Source organism: Herpailurus yagouaroundi, unplaced genomic scaffold (genome assembly GCF_014898765.1).
Source record: "Herpailurus yagouaroundi ecotype Mexico unplaced genomic scaffold, PumYag 160, whole genome shotgun sequence".
Classification (NCBI taxonomy): Eukaryota; Metazoa; Chordata; class Mammalia; order Carnivora; family Felidae; genus Herpailurus; species Herpailurus yagouaroundi.
Genome location: NW_024412401.1, coordinates 23363198 through 23378507, shown reverse-complemented (window position 1 = coordinate 23378507; position 15310 = coordinate 23363198). Strand labels below are relative to the sequence as shown.

The 15310-nt window shown below is 47.9% G+C and overlaps 1 protein-coding gene across 1 annotated transcript in view; it reads right to left on the bottom strand.

Moving 5' to 3' along the window:
• Nucleotides 1-15310, bottom strand: part of CCDC180 (coiled-coil domain containing 180) — a 62182-nt gene that overhangs the window by 33274 nt on the left and 13598 nt on the right. Inside the window, 10 exon segments of the mRNA XM_040481753.1 lie at nucleotides 1214-1443; nucleotides 2940-3077; nucleotides 3129-3436; nucleotides 3565-3604; nucleotides 4887-5013; nucleotides 6197-6312; nucleotides 7170-7343; nucleotides 8490-8612; nucleotides 10187-10275; nucleotides 12801-12880. Coding sequence (XP_040337687.1) covers nucleotides 1214-1443; nucleotides 2940-3077; nucleotides 3129-3436; nucleotides 3565-3604; nucleotides 4887-5013; nucleotides 6197-6312; nucleotides 7170-7343; nucleotides 8490-8612; nucleotides 10187-10275; nucleotides 12801-12880 — 1425 coding nt within the window.

Here is a 15310-nt window from a genome sequence, read left to right as displayed (position 1 = left end):
CTATTTCTTGGGGGTACTGGTTACCAGGTGTGTTCCCTTTGGATAATTCATTGAGCTGTACATTCATGATTTCCATACTTGTCAGTATTGTATCCTTCAACATGCAAATACAATCAGTTTGATCCAATTTTTTTTTTTTTCTGGTTAGTAGCAAGGCCAGATGGCATAGTGTTTCTTTCAAAACTCTGGAATCACATGGTCTAGATTCATATCCTAGATCTAACCACTTCCTATCCCAGAGATCTTATCCAAGCTACCAACTAAGCTTCAGTTTCTTCATCTGTAAAATAGGCTAATTATGGTACCCCTGTCATAGTTATTGAGAGTATTAAGTCCTCTCAATGCATATTAGCTCTGGTGGTGATCCTTGCTTTTCTTCTTTAAGGGGAGAACAGAAAATGGACTGTGGCAGAGGAAGGAGAAAGGATGAGTTTCAAGTCAAGAGATGTTTTCAAGGTGAGACGATGCTGAGGTGAAAGAGAAGACTCCAAAAGCCTGACTTAACTCTTTCTACTCCATGACCATGTATACACATAGGAGATAGACTACTCAGGTGATCTCTGTCTGGTAAGTCCTGCGATGATATCGTAGAGTCAGGAGTGCAGTGGAAATGCTATCCTAAAGCCAATTGTAAATTTCCACATTTGGTCCAAATTCACTCCCAGAAACTTGGGAGTTAGGGGAGGTAAATTCTCAGTGGTAGAATTATGGGTCATCTTTATATTTTTCCTTGTACTTTTTCAATTTTCTAATTGTCTGCAATTAATGTGTCATATAATCAGAGCCAAATACCATACTGATATACCTAGCATCTATAGTTATATAATTACCGCCCCCCCCCCAAAAAAAAGAAAGAAAGAAAGGAAGGAAGGAAGGAAGAAAGGGAGGGAGGGAGGGAAACCCTAAGGTTACACATATGCCAGGTTAGAATCCCAGAAATATCTTGCAGGGAAAGCACTATTTCTTATGTACAAGGCCCAAGCCAGCAAGGCATCACTGGACAGGCAAAGGGGGTCACTCTCACAGAAGATATCTGTAACTACAAATAATTACTGGAAATTTGTTATTTTTGTTTGTTTGTTTCTCATCTCTACCTTCAGTTACCTACACATTTTCTTTTTCCAGCTGAAACTAGTCCAATCTTTTGTTATAATACCTCACCTTGTTAATAAAACTCAGGACAAGAGAATGAGAATAAAGGGTTTCTACTCACTGCTTCTTAATTCCTAAAACTAGTCTGGATGGAATTATCACTTGGTCTAGGAGGTTGGCACTGGAAGTGTCATTGATGAGAATGGTAGAAAGGTTGGAATTGGGCCTTTTGAAACTCTCTTCTTCTTGTTCCAGGGGTAGGAACACAAAATAAGTATGTCCGCTGGAGGTTGTGAAGGACTCCATGTCTTCACAGGAGATTTCCCCCAGATGCTCTTCCTGGGCTTCGGCCTATGCAGAAAACAAGACTTTAGACTTGACATCATCACACCTACCTGGGGATCCAACCCAGGATATATCCTTGATATCCAACCCAGACTGTATCCTTGATATCAGGGTTATGGATCTGTGGGTGAAATCCCGCCTGTAATTATTTTTTACCCATATAGTGCTTTCAAAATGGGAAATTCTACAAATAGTCTAGATTTCTGATTTCTCTTAAAAATCAGAAAATCTGGCAATTCTGAGTCTCTCCATTACCACATGGCATTATTGTCCGGAGCTGAGTAATGACTGCCTAGTTACCATAGACTGAGTATTGGATGCTCTCCAAAATTCATATCTCCAATGTGTTGGTATTTGGAGGTGAGCTTTTAGGAGGTGATTAGGTCAGGAGGGCAGAGGCCTCATGAATGGGATTAGTGCCCTTATAAAAGAGACCCTGGAATGCTCCCTTGCTCCTTCCACAGAAACACAGTGAGAAGATGGCTGGCTCTCTATGAACCAGGAAGTGGGCCCTCGCCGCACACCAAATCTGCCAGAACCCTGATCTTGACTTCCAAGCCTCTAGAATTGTGAGAAATAAATTTTTGTTGTTTATAAGCTGCCCAGTCTATGGTATTCTGTTATAGAAGCTCCAAGGGACTAAGACAATAATAGTTCTCATCACTTGTCACTACTTTACACTTGGGTCTCCAGACCTCTTCCTATTACATGCCTGTGGGCATTTGAATTTGAGATCCCTGTTGCAAAACAAGTATGCCAATTCTCCACAGCAATATAGGAAAAGGGTCTTTTTCAATTTTGCAATTATGGCATTCAAGTTACTATTCTGTGAGTTGGACTGTGTTTTGAGGACAAGATTTATTAATATGAGGGTCACTTCCCTGCACTCCAAGGAGAGCTCTATCTGCCGACTTGGATGCAGACCTTTTGTGCTACACAACAAGAGAATGGGAAAAGAGGAGGAATGGAGAGACTAGGTTGGTCTATACTGTAAAGAGGAGCTGGGAAAGAGATGACCAAAAATGGGCAAGGGAAGTCATACAGTTCACGGGTGAGTTCAGAGTAAGTTTCAGGGTAAGATGTTAGGAGAAGGTAAATTTTTTTTTTTAATGTTTATTTATTTTTGAGACAGAGAGAGACAGAGCATGAACGGGGAAGGGCCAGAGAGAGGGAGACACAGAATCTGAAACAGGCTGCAGGCTCTGAGCTATCAGCACAGAGCCCGATGCGGGGCTCGAACTCACGGACCGAGAGATCATGACCTGAGCCGAAGTCGGTCGCTTAACCGACTGAGCCACCCAGGCGCCCCGAGAAGGTAAATTTTTAAAAGCATTGTTATCAGATAAGAATTGGATCCCTGTTGGCGGAAGTAAAAGATGTGCACACATGTGTAAATACCCACAAAGACTGCACCACTGGGGACTCCAGCTTGTACTAGGGATATGGAGAGAGAGCCTAGCACACTTTCTCCATACACAGGAATGAATCCATTGTTGGCCTACCTCATCCATAGATAAACTCTCATGTTCTTCCTTTTCCTCCTCCTCCTCCTCCTCCTCCTGCTTTTCTTCCACTTCATGTTCCTCCTCTTCCTCCTCCTCCTCTTCCTCTTCCTTCTTCTTTTTCTTCCTCCTCTTCTCCTTCTCCTTTTTCTCCTCTTCCTCCTCTGTCTCCTCTTCTTGAACCATCACATTTTCCTGGTTCTGGGATGGTTTTAAGGAGCTGTCTCTTTTAACTTGCATTTCTTCTAAACCCTGAATAGACTCCTCACTGGACTCATCCATCTCGTCACTCAGTGCAGATTGTTCCTGCTGGCTCGCTGCCATCTCTTTATTTAAGGAAGACTCGATGTCTTGATCTTCTCCTTCCATCTCTTCCGCTAGCCTGGATGAACTTGTTCCTGCGCTTTCACTGTCTTCACTTCTGCTCATTTCCACTTGAGCTCTCTGTTTACTCCTCCGTTTTCTCATACTCTCCTGGAAGAGCTTTTCCTGTGCTTCTGTTGATGACCAACCCCAAAGCACAAGGAAAAAAATGTTACCAAGGTCACCTGGATTGGGCCTACCTGGCCAACAAATGTACAGAGTGAAGTCAGAGAGGATCAGACTTGAATTATAATAGTGTTACCTGGTTCCCTGAATTTGAAAATGACTTCCCCATCCAAGGTCTACAAAGAAAAAACACAGGACACTGAGTGAGCAGCACTGCCTTTCCCAGAATGCCACTTCTAAGGGCATCTCTTTTAAGTAAAAGGACCCATCCCTCCCCTTCATCTGATACAGGCCTTGATTACTTATTTCACTGGGATAATCAGAGTATTCCCAAACCAGGGAATCAGTTTTCTTTAATCCCAAGCAGGCTAGCAAATCTTTTTATCACACAATAGGTGTTAATAAATAAACTCTCATTCTGACATTTTGGTAGTGATCTGGGGCAAAGAGCAAGAAAGTATAAATTGAGAGATGCAAACAGGCAGAAAGGAATCTGCTGCTCCCAGTGCTGGATGTGAACATACAGAATGAACATAATTTACATGACCTGGGAACCCCTTCATTAACCCTATAAATTCTGAATGAAGTCACGAATGTACTGTGTTGTGGATAATGTCGATAGCATGACACAGTGTGGGCTGTAGAGTTTGCAGTCTGGATTTGAATCCCAGCTCCTTTCAAGCTGAGTTACCCTGGCCAAGTTCCTTAAGCCCCACGGGACTCAGTGCCCTCCCTTGTGACACGGAGATCCTAATGGCACCTAAACTTTAACCCAGGCAACCAGACTGATCTCAAAGCGCAGATGGTAAGCCCACCCTTGTATAACTTGAGCTCCACCTTAACCTAGGTACCATATGAAGCATTTACTAACAAGTGGAACAGAGCTCCATCCAGAGAGGAAGGATTCTCTGAGGATCTGGGGACCCTGTATATACGAGAAAGCCTCATCTAGTTTCAGTGTTAACCACAAGTATTTTCAGGTCTGGCCATACAAGACTCCGGCTGGGTGTGTGGGAAAAAGACAAACTCTAGGAGTGTTGGACCAGGACATTCCAGGTATTCATACATTTACCCAGGGAGCATTCATTGTGTCTGAATCATGTGCAAGACACTGTGCTAAAGGCAACTGAAGCTGAATCAAAATTAGTGAGGTGTACCTGCCCTTCAGGAAATACCCACTCTGGATGCTCTGTAACTGCTGTATTTGACTGCAATAGATATACAAACACATCCAGACAGAGAATGCCTGAATTCAGAGCCCTTCAACCTCTTTTAATCTAAGCAAGAGATGGTCTCTTTTAGAAATGCCTCTAGCTTCTTCCTCCTTGATTTCCTGACAGATTCTCACTGGGCAGGAGTTAAGGAAGGTGTTCAAAGTTAAGGCAGATCAGAGCTAGAAGATACCCTCTCCCCTTTGCTCTTTGGTGAGGGGCTGGGTTTTTGCAGCCCTGTCCATACCTGTTCAAAGATCTCACGAACATAGAAATGTTGGCTAAGGGTGGAGCTGTAGGAGTTGAGTTCTCTCAGTGTGAGCACTGGGTACTCCATCACTTCCTTTGTCAGGGTCTTGTGGAAACACTCATACCTGGGAGGGGGGGAGGCAAGAACTAAGTACTGCAATCATTTGACAGCGCAATTTCATATCTGTGAATGGTCCTTACAGAATTAGATGTACAAAGGCATGAAGACTTAAGGTAATTCACAGAGAACTGTTTTTAATATTGAGAAATTGGAACCAATCTTAAAAAGCTAATCAATTGGGAGATGGTTAAACCATTATGAAGCATCCATATTAAAGAATTCTACATGGATATTAGAAAATAGATATCTGCAGTTATAGATCTATTTGCATTGGATGATCTAGACTTTATTTTAAAACACTTTGTATGTGTATATATCCACATAAAATAATGTACATGTCCGCAAAAGGAAGATGTGGGCAGAAATGAGGGGAAATTTTCTACATGTTTGTAGCGGTTAACTTTTTTTTTCTTTTACAAAGAACACATGTGTTTTAAAATTTGAAAAGGTAGTAGGAGGGCCCATCCCCTGACTTTTAAAAAAAATTTTTTTTAATGTTTATTTTGAGACAGAGAGACAGAGCATGAACGGGGGAGGGTCAAAGTGAGAGGGAGACACAGAATCTGAAACAGGCTCCAGGCTCTGAGCTGTCAGCACAGAGCATGATGTGGGGCTCAAACTCACAGACTGCGAGATCATGACCTGAACTGAAGTCGGATGCTTAACCGACTGAGCCACCCAGGCGCCCCCCATCCCCTGACTTTTAAACTACATGGCCCTGGGGTGCCTGGGTGGCTCAGTCGGTTAAGCGTCAGACTTTGGCTCAGGTCATGATCTCACAGTTTGTGAATTCCAGACTAGCATTGGGCTCTGTGCTGACAGCTCAGAGCCTGGAGCCTGCTTCAGATTCTGTGTCTCCCTCTCTCTCTCTCTGTCCCTTCCCTGCTCACACTCTGTCTTTGTCTCTCTCTCAAAAATAAACCTTAAAAATTTTTGAAAAAAAAATTAAACCACATGGCCTTGAAATAGCCCTCCATAAACATTTCGGATCAAAGTTCTCCCTGGAAGCTTCTGTGTTGGCTGAAAGCAGACCTGCTAAGGACCAGTAGGAGATTCTCCAAAGCTAGAGGCAACATTTTCATCTTGAGCTTGCTAAGCACACCCTGGACTCCAAAGCAGGTAGCCTCTGACCTTGATTATGAATTTCAGGCCATCCCCTTCTGTCTTTTGGGGTCTGGCCTGCCTACCTGTGTTTCATATTCTTCAAAAAATCTTTGGCTTTTTCCAGGTGAAGCTTCAGTGTTTCCTCAAGGCTTTGCTGCCTCAGTTGGTCCAAGAGCTTATCAAGGTGGGCTTCCTGGGCCTGGAAGTCATCCCCAAAATAGAAGAAGTAGATGCGAGTTACCAAAGCGCAGAGAGGGCATGTGAGTGGCATACAGAGACCCTGCCACTGCAGATGCAGGCACCCCAGGGCAAATGCAGGACTTTTTCCTATAAAAAGGGGCACCAAATGTGCCACCACATTTACCTTCAATATTTCAGGCTCTTCTCTCTGCCTATATTCTTCTCTGTCTACATCTCTGGAAACCAGCTCAGATGGGACTCCTCAGGGACCACCTGTCCCTTACACCCACCAGGCCCCGGCAGGCCCCCACTACACCTTCCCACAGTGCCTGCTCCTTGCTCTCCTTGTCACCAACTGTATTTGAAATCAGATGCTGGGTGTGCCCCTCCACTCCCTAGACCTTGTGAAGGCAGGTGGGGTGGGGGCCCAGATCATCTCCTGGGGGCACAGGGTGACTGCTGTAAGTAAACGCCCCACACCCCTGGTCTGTCTGTCTCTTATGCACACTCTCTTACAAACACATTTGGATCCAAGGACCCATCACTAGCCCAGACCTGACTCAGATATAGATTTCTTCTATGACATCCAGGCCCATGACCAAGGTGAGCCTCGGTTTCTCCATCTGTGCAGGTTTTTTAGCTTGAGGCTTTTACATTTGAGTCTAAGATAAGTTTGGGGTTAATTTTTATTTACGATGTGAAGTAAACATGGTGGGGTTTTTTTGTTTTTTTTTTTTCATTTTCTTTTTCTGGCTTTGCCTCTGAATGCTGGCTAAGGTTACAGGCCACCAAATAGAGTCATCTGGGCGTTGACAACCTGGGTGTGGCCCTTTCCTCATTCCCTGCAGGGGCTCCCCCGGGCGCCAGGAGCCACACCTGTTCCTCCAGGATGTGCTTCTGCCGCTGTTGTTCCATCCTCTTCTCCAGCGCTAGCTCCTGCTCGGACAGTGCGCTCTGATGTGCCTCCCACAGCCTCACGGCCTCTTGGAAGTAGCTGAGGAGATCCGAGCTCTGACATTCTGTCTGCTTGGCCAGGTCCTTGAAGGATTTCTGCAGGGGCAGAACCCAGAGAAGGGGCCCAGGGTGGGGAGAAGGCCCTTCCTCATGGGGCTCTCTCACCAGCCGGTGGAGGTCCCACGTCGCCAAGGGCTGGCTGTCACTGCCTGGGCACCATCCTTCAGGGTCATCTTCCTGGATCCTACATTGGCTCACGGCCCTCCCTCCTCTGGGACAGCTTCTGGTCTGCCCAAAGCCAAGCCTTCAGTTTGGCTGACCCCGAAGTCCCATCTCTAGACCTGTCCCATGCCCACCGAAGTCCCTCATGGGAACAAGGAGAAATTTCAGACCTAGAAGAAAGAAGAAGCCATCCTAGACAGCCGCTTGGGCCCTTGGGTGGGCCACACCCATCTCAGCCTGGGAGTCTTTCCTTCTTTGGAGTTCCTTGACTCTCAGCATCTGAGCCAACCACCACACTTTGCTATTAAATCCTCACCTCTCCCCATTTTATAAATGTATTTTAGGCATTCATTGGGGCCAGGGGTCAGCAAACAGCCTGTGAACTGAATTTGGCCTTCGGTCTATTTTTGTTTGGCCCTGAGAGCTATGCATAGATTTTACATTTCTTAGCTGCAAAAAAAAAAAAAAAAAAAAAAGAAAAAGAAAAATCAAAAGAAGATATTTACTAATGTGAAAATTATATGAAATTCAAATTTCAATGTCCACAAGTAAATACAACTTTACTGAAACACATCCACACCCGTTCGTTTCCGCAAGGCCCCTGGCTGCTTTTGGGTGACAGCAGCAGAGCGAGAATTTGTTACAGAGACCTGACTGGCTCACAGAGAACTGAAATATTTACTGTGCGACCCTTGCAGAAAACGTTTGCTCACCCAGCTCCAGACTCTAAGCCTCTTGGGGGCGGGGGCTTATTACTGCTCGTGGCCCTTCAGCGCCCAGACTCAGCAGGGGCTCCAAGGAGCACTCGCTACCCGAGTCCTGTGCAGCACGCGTGTCAGAGGGCAGCTGGGGTGTGGAGGATGAGCCTGGAGCGCCAAAGGGGCTGGCTGTGCAAAGCGGGATGGACTCACTAGTGACAGGAAAGCTGACGGCCCCCGGACTCCTGGTCTTCTCACAGCCTGGCACTCCGGGTGACGCCCCCTCCCCGCTCCCCAGCCGTGTGGGTCCCCAGCTACGCACGTCCAAGAGCTCCAGCTCCTCTTCCACCTTGCTCTGGAGCACTCCCACCATCTGGAAGAAGTATGGGCTCACCAGGCTCTCTGCCTCCTCCTCAGTGAAGGCTTTCCAGTCCAGCAGCTGCTTCTGGAGGGGAGCAAGGCCGAGCCTGGCTTAGGACCAGTGGGGGCTTGACCTCGGTGCCTGGCCCTGCTCCCCGAGGGCTGCCTCTCACCCAGCCTCAGGGGAGACCCTCACAGTGGGGGAGATGGTCCATCTTTACGGTCCGCCCACCAAGGCCAAGTGCTGTGTGCTGTCCCTGTTGTCTCACTGAGTCCCCTGAGGGTGTTCCAATTAGCCCCGTTTCAGAGATGAGGAGACCGAGGCTCAGAGAAGTGAAGGAACTTGCTGGAGGCCACACCTCTGGCAAGGGGTGGGGCCGGGATCTGAACTCAGAACCGACCTACCATAGACTCTACAGGTATAATGAGGCCTCAGTGTTGCTGCACGTCAGACCCGGCTCCTATTTCCTAAAACTGAATTGTGTCAACTGGCAAGCAGGCTCTTCATATTAATAAAGCCTTGTTTTTTGCACAAAATCTACTATAAACCAATCTCCCCCAAAATGAAAACTTGTCCATAGTTGTATACTTCCGATGCTGCTGAATAGGAGTAACCAAGTGCCCTTCCTCTGTCAAGTCTAATACGCTCCTGGGGTGTGTGCTGACTTCAGCTTATCCCCTGCTGTGCCCGACAAAGGAAGGGAGGATGGGCACAAGGGTCAGCACCCAGGACTAAGGGCCACTGGGCTCCTGGGAGGTCCCAGGCAGCAGGGGGATGGGAGGAGGCTGTCAGGGTCATGGTCCTGGGAAGGTTCTCCTAGGGCAATGGTTTCCCTCCCTTCTCTCCCTCCAGGCTTTACTTCTGAGGTTTGGCGCCCTGATAAAGCTGACTGAGAGGCATGTGGCTGCCCCGAAGGCCACAGAGCAAATGGACAGCCCTTGGGCCCTTTGCAGACTTGGTCTTCTCATCGCCAGATAGGGCCGGGGACACCCACCTTGCAGGAGCTTGTAGGATTCAACGTGAGTGTCAGCCCACAGGGATGCAGCACCGGCCCCACGCGGCACTGTAAAGCACTCTGCCCCCTGTGAATTCTGCTCACCTCCGAGTCTTGGTGGCAGAACAAAAGCTCTACAGACTCATGAGGGGTGAAGTAGCAGGAACTCGTTGGAGCCAGGATGCAGGGAGGGGGCATATCGACAAAACATCTCCCTGCACCCCAGAAAACCAGGCATTGTAATCGAAGCGGTTTGTGAGTGAACTCACCGTCTCACTTGGTAACAGAGGCAGGCGGGGTGGACCGAAGGGCTGGGTGTGACAGCAGTGGTGGCGCTACTTATAAAAAGTGAAGCCCTGGAAATAACCTCCCCCCCATATGACCTCCACTGAATAAATAATGTCAAGTGCTGTAAGTGGTACAGATGGTCAAGGTTGAAGTCTGACATGATCAGAGAGTGTACAACTTCATCCGTGGGGTCAGGGAAGTCTTCCTGCAGGAGGTCATGCCGGGCTATACCTTGAGCGATGGGTGGGAATAACTGGGGGTGGGGTGTCCGGGAAGGGGGATGCCCAGAGGCCATTGAGGGCCTGGGGCACGCGAGGAGGCAAAGCAGGGGATCCAGGCTGGAGAGGGGCAGGGGCGGGCCAGGAAGGGCACCCACCTTGCACTCCTGCACGCGGGCCAGGCACTCCTGCCAGGTCTTCTCGTACTGCAGGCGGATCTGCATCACGCAGCCCATGTGGTAGGCATCTCCATGGGCAGAAACAAAACATGTCAGCTGCTCTTCCAGAAGGAAGAGGGGAGATTAGAGTTTCCCCTTTGCAAGGGAGGCAGTGTCTCCCTTTAGCGAAGATAACTGAGGTGAGATCATTGGCCCAGAGGCTGGAATCTCCTTCCTTACAAAGTCCCAGACAGCCCAAGACAAGGACCTCAAATGAGTTGTCTTTATCTGTTCTGAATCCATTCTAACCCTCATTCTTGACTCCGTTTCAAGGCTAATAAAACCCTTTTCAGATGGCTGTACCAAATCATAAAACAAGGGTGCAAACTAATCAGAGTTTACAGATCGTGTCTGTGGTTAATTCCTTAAGTGAACGGACTAGCAGAACACTCAGATGCTGACTGATTGATTTTCTCTCCTACGCTTCTACTGCTTCCCACTTTACAATCAACTCAGCACAACTCTTGGTATCGAAGATAAGCAGCTGATGTTTAACGTTGCTGGCAGTTCTAGAAACTGAAAGACAGCACAAAGATGCTGCGGTGGTTGGTCTTTGACAAGGGCTGAGGAAGAGGACGGGGCGGAGGGAAGCTGGGGATAGATTTAGGACCCCAGGGAGGGCAGACATGCGGTGGAACTGTGAGGAGAGGCTCTGAAGCTGGTTCCTCCATCCCCAGGGCAGCTTCCTAGGCCGGCACATCCTCACCCTGATCTGTGCTTCCACACTCCTGTACCGCATTGCCCTCTTCCCGCTCTGACCTCATCGTCTCCAGCTCAGAACTCTGCCCTGGGTTCCCACTCCCTCAGGACGAAGCCCAGCTTCCCCCACAAGGTCACATGGCCAGCACAGTCTGGCCCCTTGGCATGTTCCCGCCTCACCTGCCATGTTCTCCTTTCCCCCAAAGCCCCAGCTCTGTCTTGCCCCTGAGCCTCCTCATGTGTGCTATTCTTCCTTCCTGGAAAGCTCTCCCCAGCCCTGGGCTTGGCTGACTCTAACTTGCCTTGCAGTTCTTGACTGGATGATCACTTCCTTGGCAAGATCTTATATGACCCTTAACCAAGCTGTGACCCCAGAAATACGCTGGTCACCTGTCTACTCTGCTGTAACAGCCTGTGTGGTCTGACTTCTGCTCTGGACTGGAAACACCCAAGGGGTGATCCACCCTGTTGGTTACCAGGGTCCAGCACCATGTCCATCCATAGGAGGTGCCTGATAAATGGCAGCCATTGCTATCATCTAGGGTCTTGGGACACTTACCCTCGGCATTGTAAGTATATCTTTGCAATTCTTTTTTTTTTTAATGTTTTTATTTTTGAGACAGAGAGAGACAGAGCATGAGCAGGGGAGGGGCAGAGAGAAAGGGAGACGCAGAATCCAAAGCAGGCTCCAGGCTCTGAGCTGTCAGCACAGAGCCTGACGTGGGGCTCAAACCCACAGACTGTGAGATCGTGACCTGAGCCGAAGTCGGACACTCAACCGACTGAGCCACCCAGGCGCCCCTACCTTTGCAATTCTAAACCTGAGAGCCCTGGGAGCAATGGTGGGTACTATTAACCAAAGTACCCAGGTCAAGTGCAGGTGTGACACTTCATCAGCTGTGTGACTGTGGGCGGGATACTTCACCTCTCTGAGTCCTTCTCTATCACAGGGGGACAATGACACCACTGACCTTACCAGTTGCTGTCAGCCCCAAAGGAGATGGAAATATCATATATCTTCTAAAGCAAGGCTTGACAAACTTTTTCTATAAAGAGCTAGATAGTAGATATTGCCGGCTTTGCCAGCCATAACGTTTGTGTTGCAACTACTTGTTTCTGCTATTGTAGAGCAGAAGTGGCCAGACACAATATATAAGCAAAGGAGATCAGCTGTGCTCCAGTGAAACTTATTTGCAGACAAGCAGGGACCCATGGGTAGGAGTTTGAGGGCCTTTGATATAGAGCATTTTTAAATATTACCATTTACTATTGAACACTCTCCATGTAAGCCAGGCATTGAACTACAACTGGACTGCAGGCTGTAATTCTCATAGCAACTCCACAAGGTAGGTACCTTGATTATTCCTCTTGAGATCCCTATGTTATACTGGAGCAGTTTAAAGCCAAGAGACACCATGACTCCCCCAGGGTCACAGAGCTGGGATAACACAGAGCTGGGAGTAAAACCCACATCTCTCTGACTGCAAGAACACATGTTTGACATCTCACATACTTAGGATCTGACCCCCAAGCTGTCCTCACAGGAGGTCATTGGAGCCATTGCTCTGACTCCTTGCTGGGGTCAAGGTTCAGGGGTCAGAGTGTGTGGCTGGTGTGGCTGCCAGCTGGGCAGTGACCAGGAAGCTGTGGGAGGGAGGAAGAGGGCTCCACCAGGCAAGGTTTCAGAGATCCTACATGAACTCCCAGAGTTCACTCTTCCATCTACATTCCCTCCTTCCTCCAGGGGGACTTGCCCTCACCCCTGAATTCATGATAGACTCTCACAGAAATGATTGGCTACTACTCGAACAGAGTTCTGAAGAGACCCGAGTGGAATCCCACAAACCTCACTCACCGAGGTGCTTATTTAGGGAGTTGAGAGAAGAATGCCATTCAGTCAGCTGAGCTTTGCTGTAATTGGGGGGCAGAAGGTCACTGGGGAAGGAAGATATGACAAGTAAGCCACGCTTGGGTAAAATGTTCACTTACCAGAATTGGTAGCATCTTCAAGGAATGTAGCCCCAGAGTAGTATCTATATAAATACTGAAGAAACAAATGATGTGCTGGGGATTCCTGATGCCAAAAAATATCACTCATAAAAGGTCTTTTTTAATATCAACAAGTCTGTTATTTAGAAAACCAAATTGAATTTTCCTAATGGGAAAAAAACCAAACAATTCACATCACTTGACAAAGAAAGGAAGTCTACATCTAGGAATAGAATCCAAGATAACGATATGAAATGCATACAAAGTTTATGCATTAAGAGAGTTGCTTAACAGTACTGTTTATAAGCACTCAAAAAATCATAAATAAATTTCATATCCAACAATAGGGATCTAAGTAAAGTATGGTGAATTCTCTTCTGAAGTCATTAAAAATAGTGTTGCAGGGGGGCTCCTGGGTGGCTCAGTCAGTTGAGTGGCCAACTTCAGCTCAGGTCACGATCTCAGGGTTTATGAGTCTGAGCCCCACATCAGGCTCTGTGCTGTCAACCTGTCAGCCAGAGCAGAGGCTCCTTGGGATCCTCTGTCCCCCTCTCTCTGCGCCTCCCCCACTTGTGCTCTCCCCAAAATAAATAAACATATTTTAAAAAATACTGTGGTAGGGCACCTGGGAGGCTCACTCAGTTAAGCTCCCAACTCTTGATTTCTGCTCAGGTCATGATCTCAGGAAGGGTGAGATCTAGCCCTGCACTGGGGCTTTGCACTGACGGTGCAGAGCCTGTTTGAGATTCTCTCTCTCTTCCCCTCTGCCCTACCCCCCAAAACCCCATCTGCCCCTCCCCTCTGGCTTGCTTGCCTTCGCTCTCTCAAAGAAAAAAAAATAGTGTGGCAGACTGAAAGATGGACAATATCATTGGCTCCTCCCATCAGTCTATTTCTCCACCCCTGGGGCTGGGCTTGGCCCCGTGATTTGCTTTGGCCAATGAGACATTAGCAAACAAGTGGAGGCAGAGTTGGAAAGGCTTGGGTATTTGCCTTGCCCTCTCCTGTTACAGGCAGACTCTGCCACCACCACCAGGCCTCCCAGCTGGGATTAGCCTCCTGGAGACTGAGAGAGCAAGTGGAAAGAACCTCAGTTGCCCCAGCCTAGGCTCCAGATGCAGGAGTGAGGCCACTCTAGACCATCCAGGCCCAGCCAAGCCAGCGCAGACCAGGGGGAACATCCTGTGGGAAACAGCCCGCAGAATAGCGAGAAACAAGAAATTCTGGTTGTTTTAAGCCACTAAATTTTGGGTGGTGTTTAACGGTGTCGAAAGATGCGTATGGCTAGGAGGACTATATAATTTATTGCCAAACCAGGACATTTTTGACAATGGAGAGGGATTCTACTAATGATTATACTAGCACAAGACATGTAACCCAGGATGGTCTTAGGCACCCTACTTATTCATGGTGGGACAGTAAAGAGCAAAAGATAGCTACAAGAGTGTGCACGGCATCGTCTCAAAGCTAAACATTATACTGAATGCAGTATTATATGCTGGGTGGGGTTCTGGAATAGAAAAAGGACAATGGTAGAAAAACTGGTGTATTCTGAAAAAGTCTGGTGTTTAGTTAATGGGAATGCATCGAAGTTATCAATGGGAATTCTCCCAGGACTTTGGAAAACTCTCTCACAGGGGCCCTGGGAATCTTATCAAGACTCCCCAGCCCTGAGCCACCACTGCCCACAAGCCTGCAGAGGTTCCGTGCATAAGCAGAGAAGCAAGGATTCCTACAAGGTCTGGGGCCCTGGGGTTTCAGAAGTAAGGCCTGGAGCTATGGGTCAGGATGGGGTATGGAATCCCATATGAGGCAGTTCCCTGGGTTGGATTAGAAGTCTCCCTGGCTGCTTGACAGGTCAGGAAGGCATAGGTGGGTATCTACACAGCGTGCTTTGTGGGTGTTATCAAGACCTCCTCGCGCAAACAAACCACAAACCCAAACCTTCGCTCTAGACACTCGCTGGAATTCTATGATCAAGGCTTTGCAACTTTAAGTTGTACGTTCCAGCCTGTGTTTGTAGTATACACCACCAGACACAAATTGTGTCTTCACCCCTTTCTATACTCCCTTTGAAGGAGCTGCTGGGTCGCGTATCTGCACACCCTTGCCTCTGATTTCATAGAGTAGCCTCCAACTTCCTCAGGTCAGGTTGAGTCACACACCAGCTCCATGCTCTGCCTGCAGACGCTGCCATTTTATAGTGTTTCCCAGTGGTGTCCAGAAGCACCAGGGAATACATTTTTCTCTGTGTCTTTGGCCCTGTCTCTCCCTTCCATTCAGGCAGGTAGCCAGCCAGCGCCATGTTCACAGTCTGTCAGAGATATGGTGGTGCAGAAAAGACAGCAGCCTAGAAATCTTTCTGGACTTTGTTCT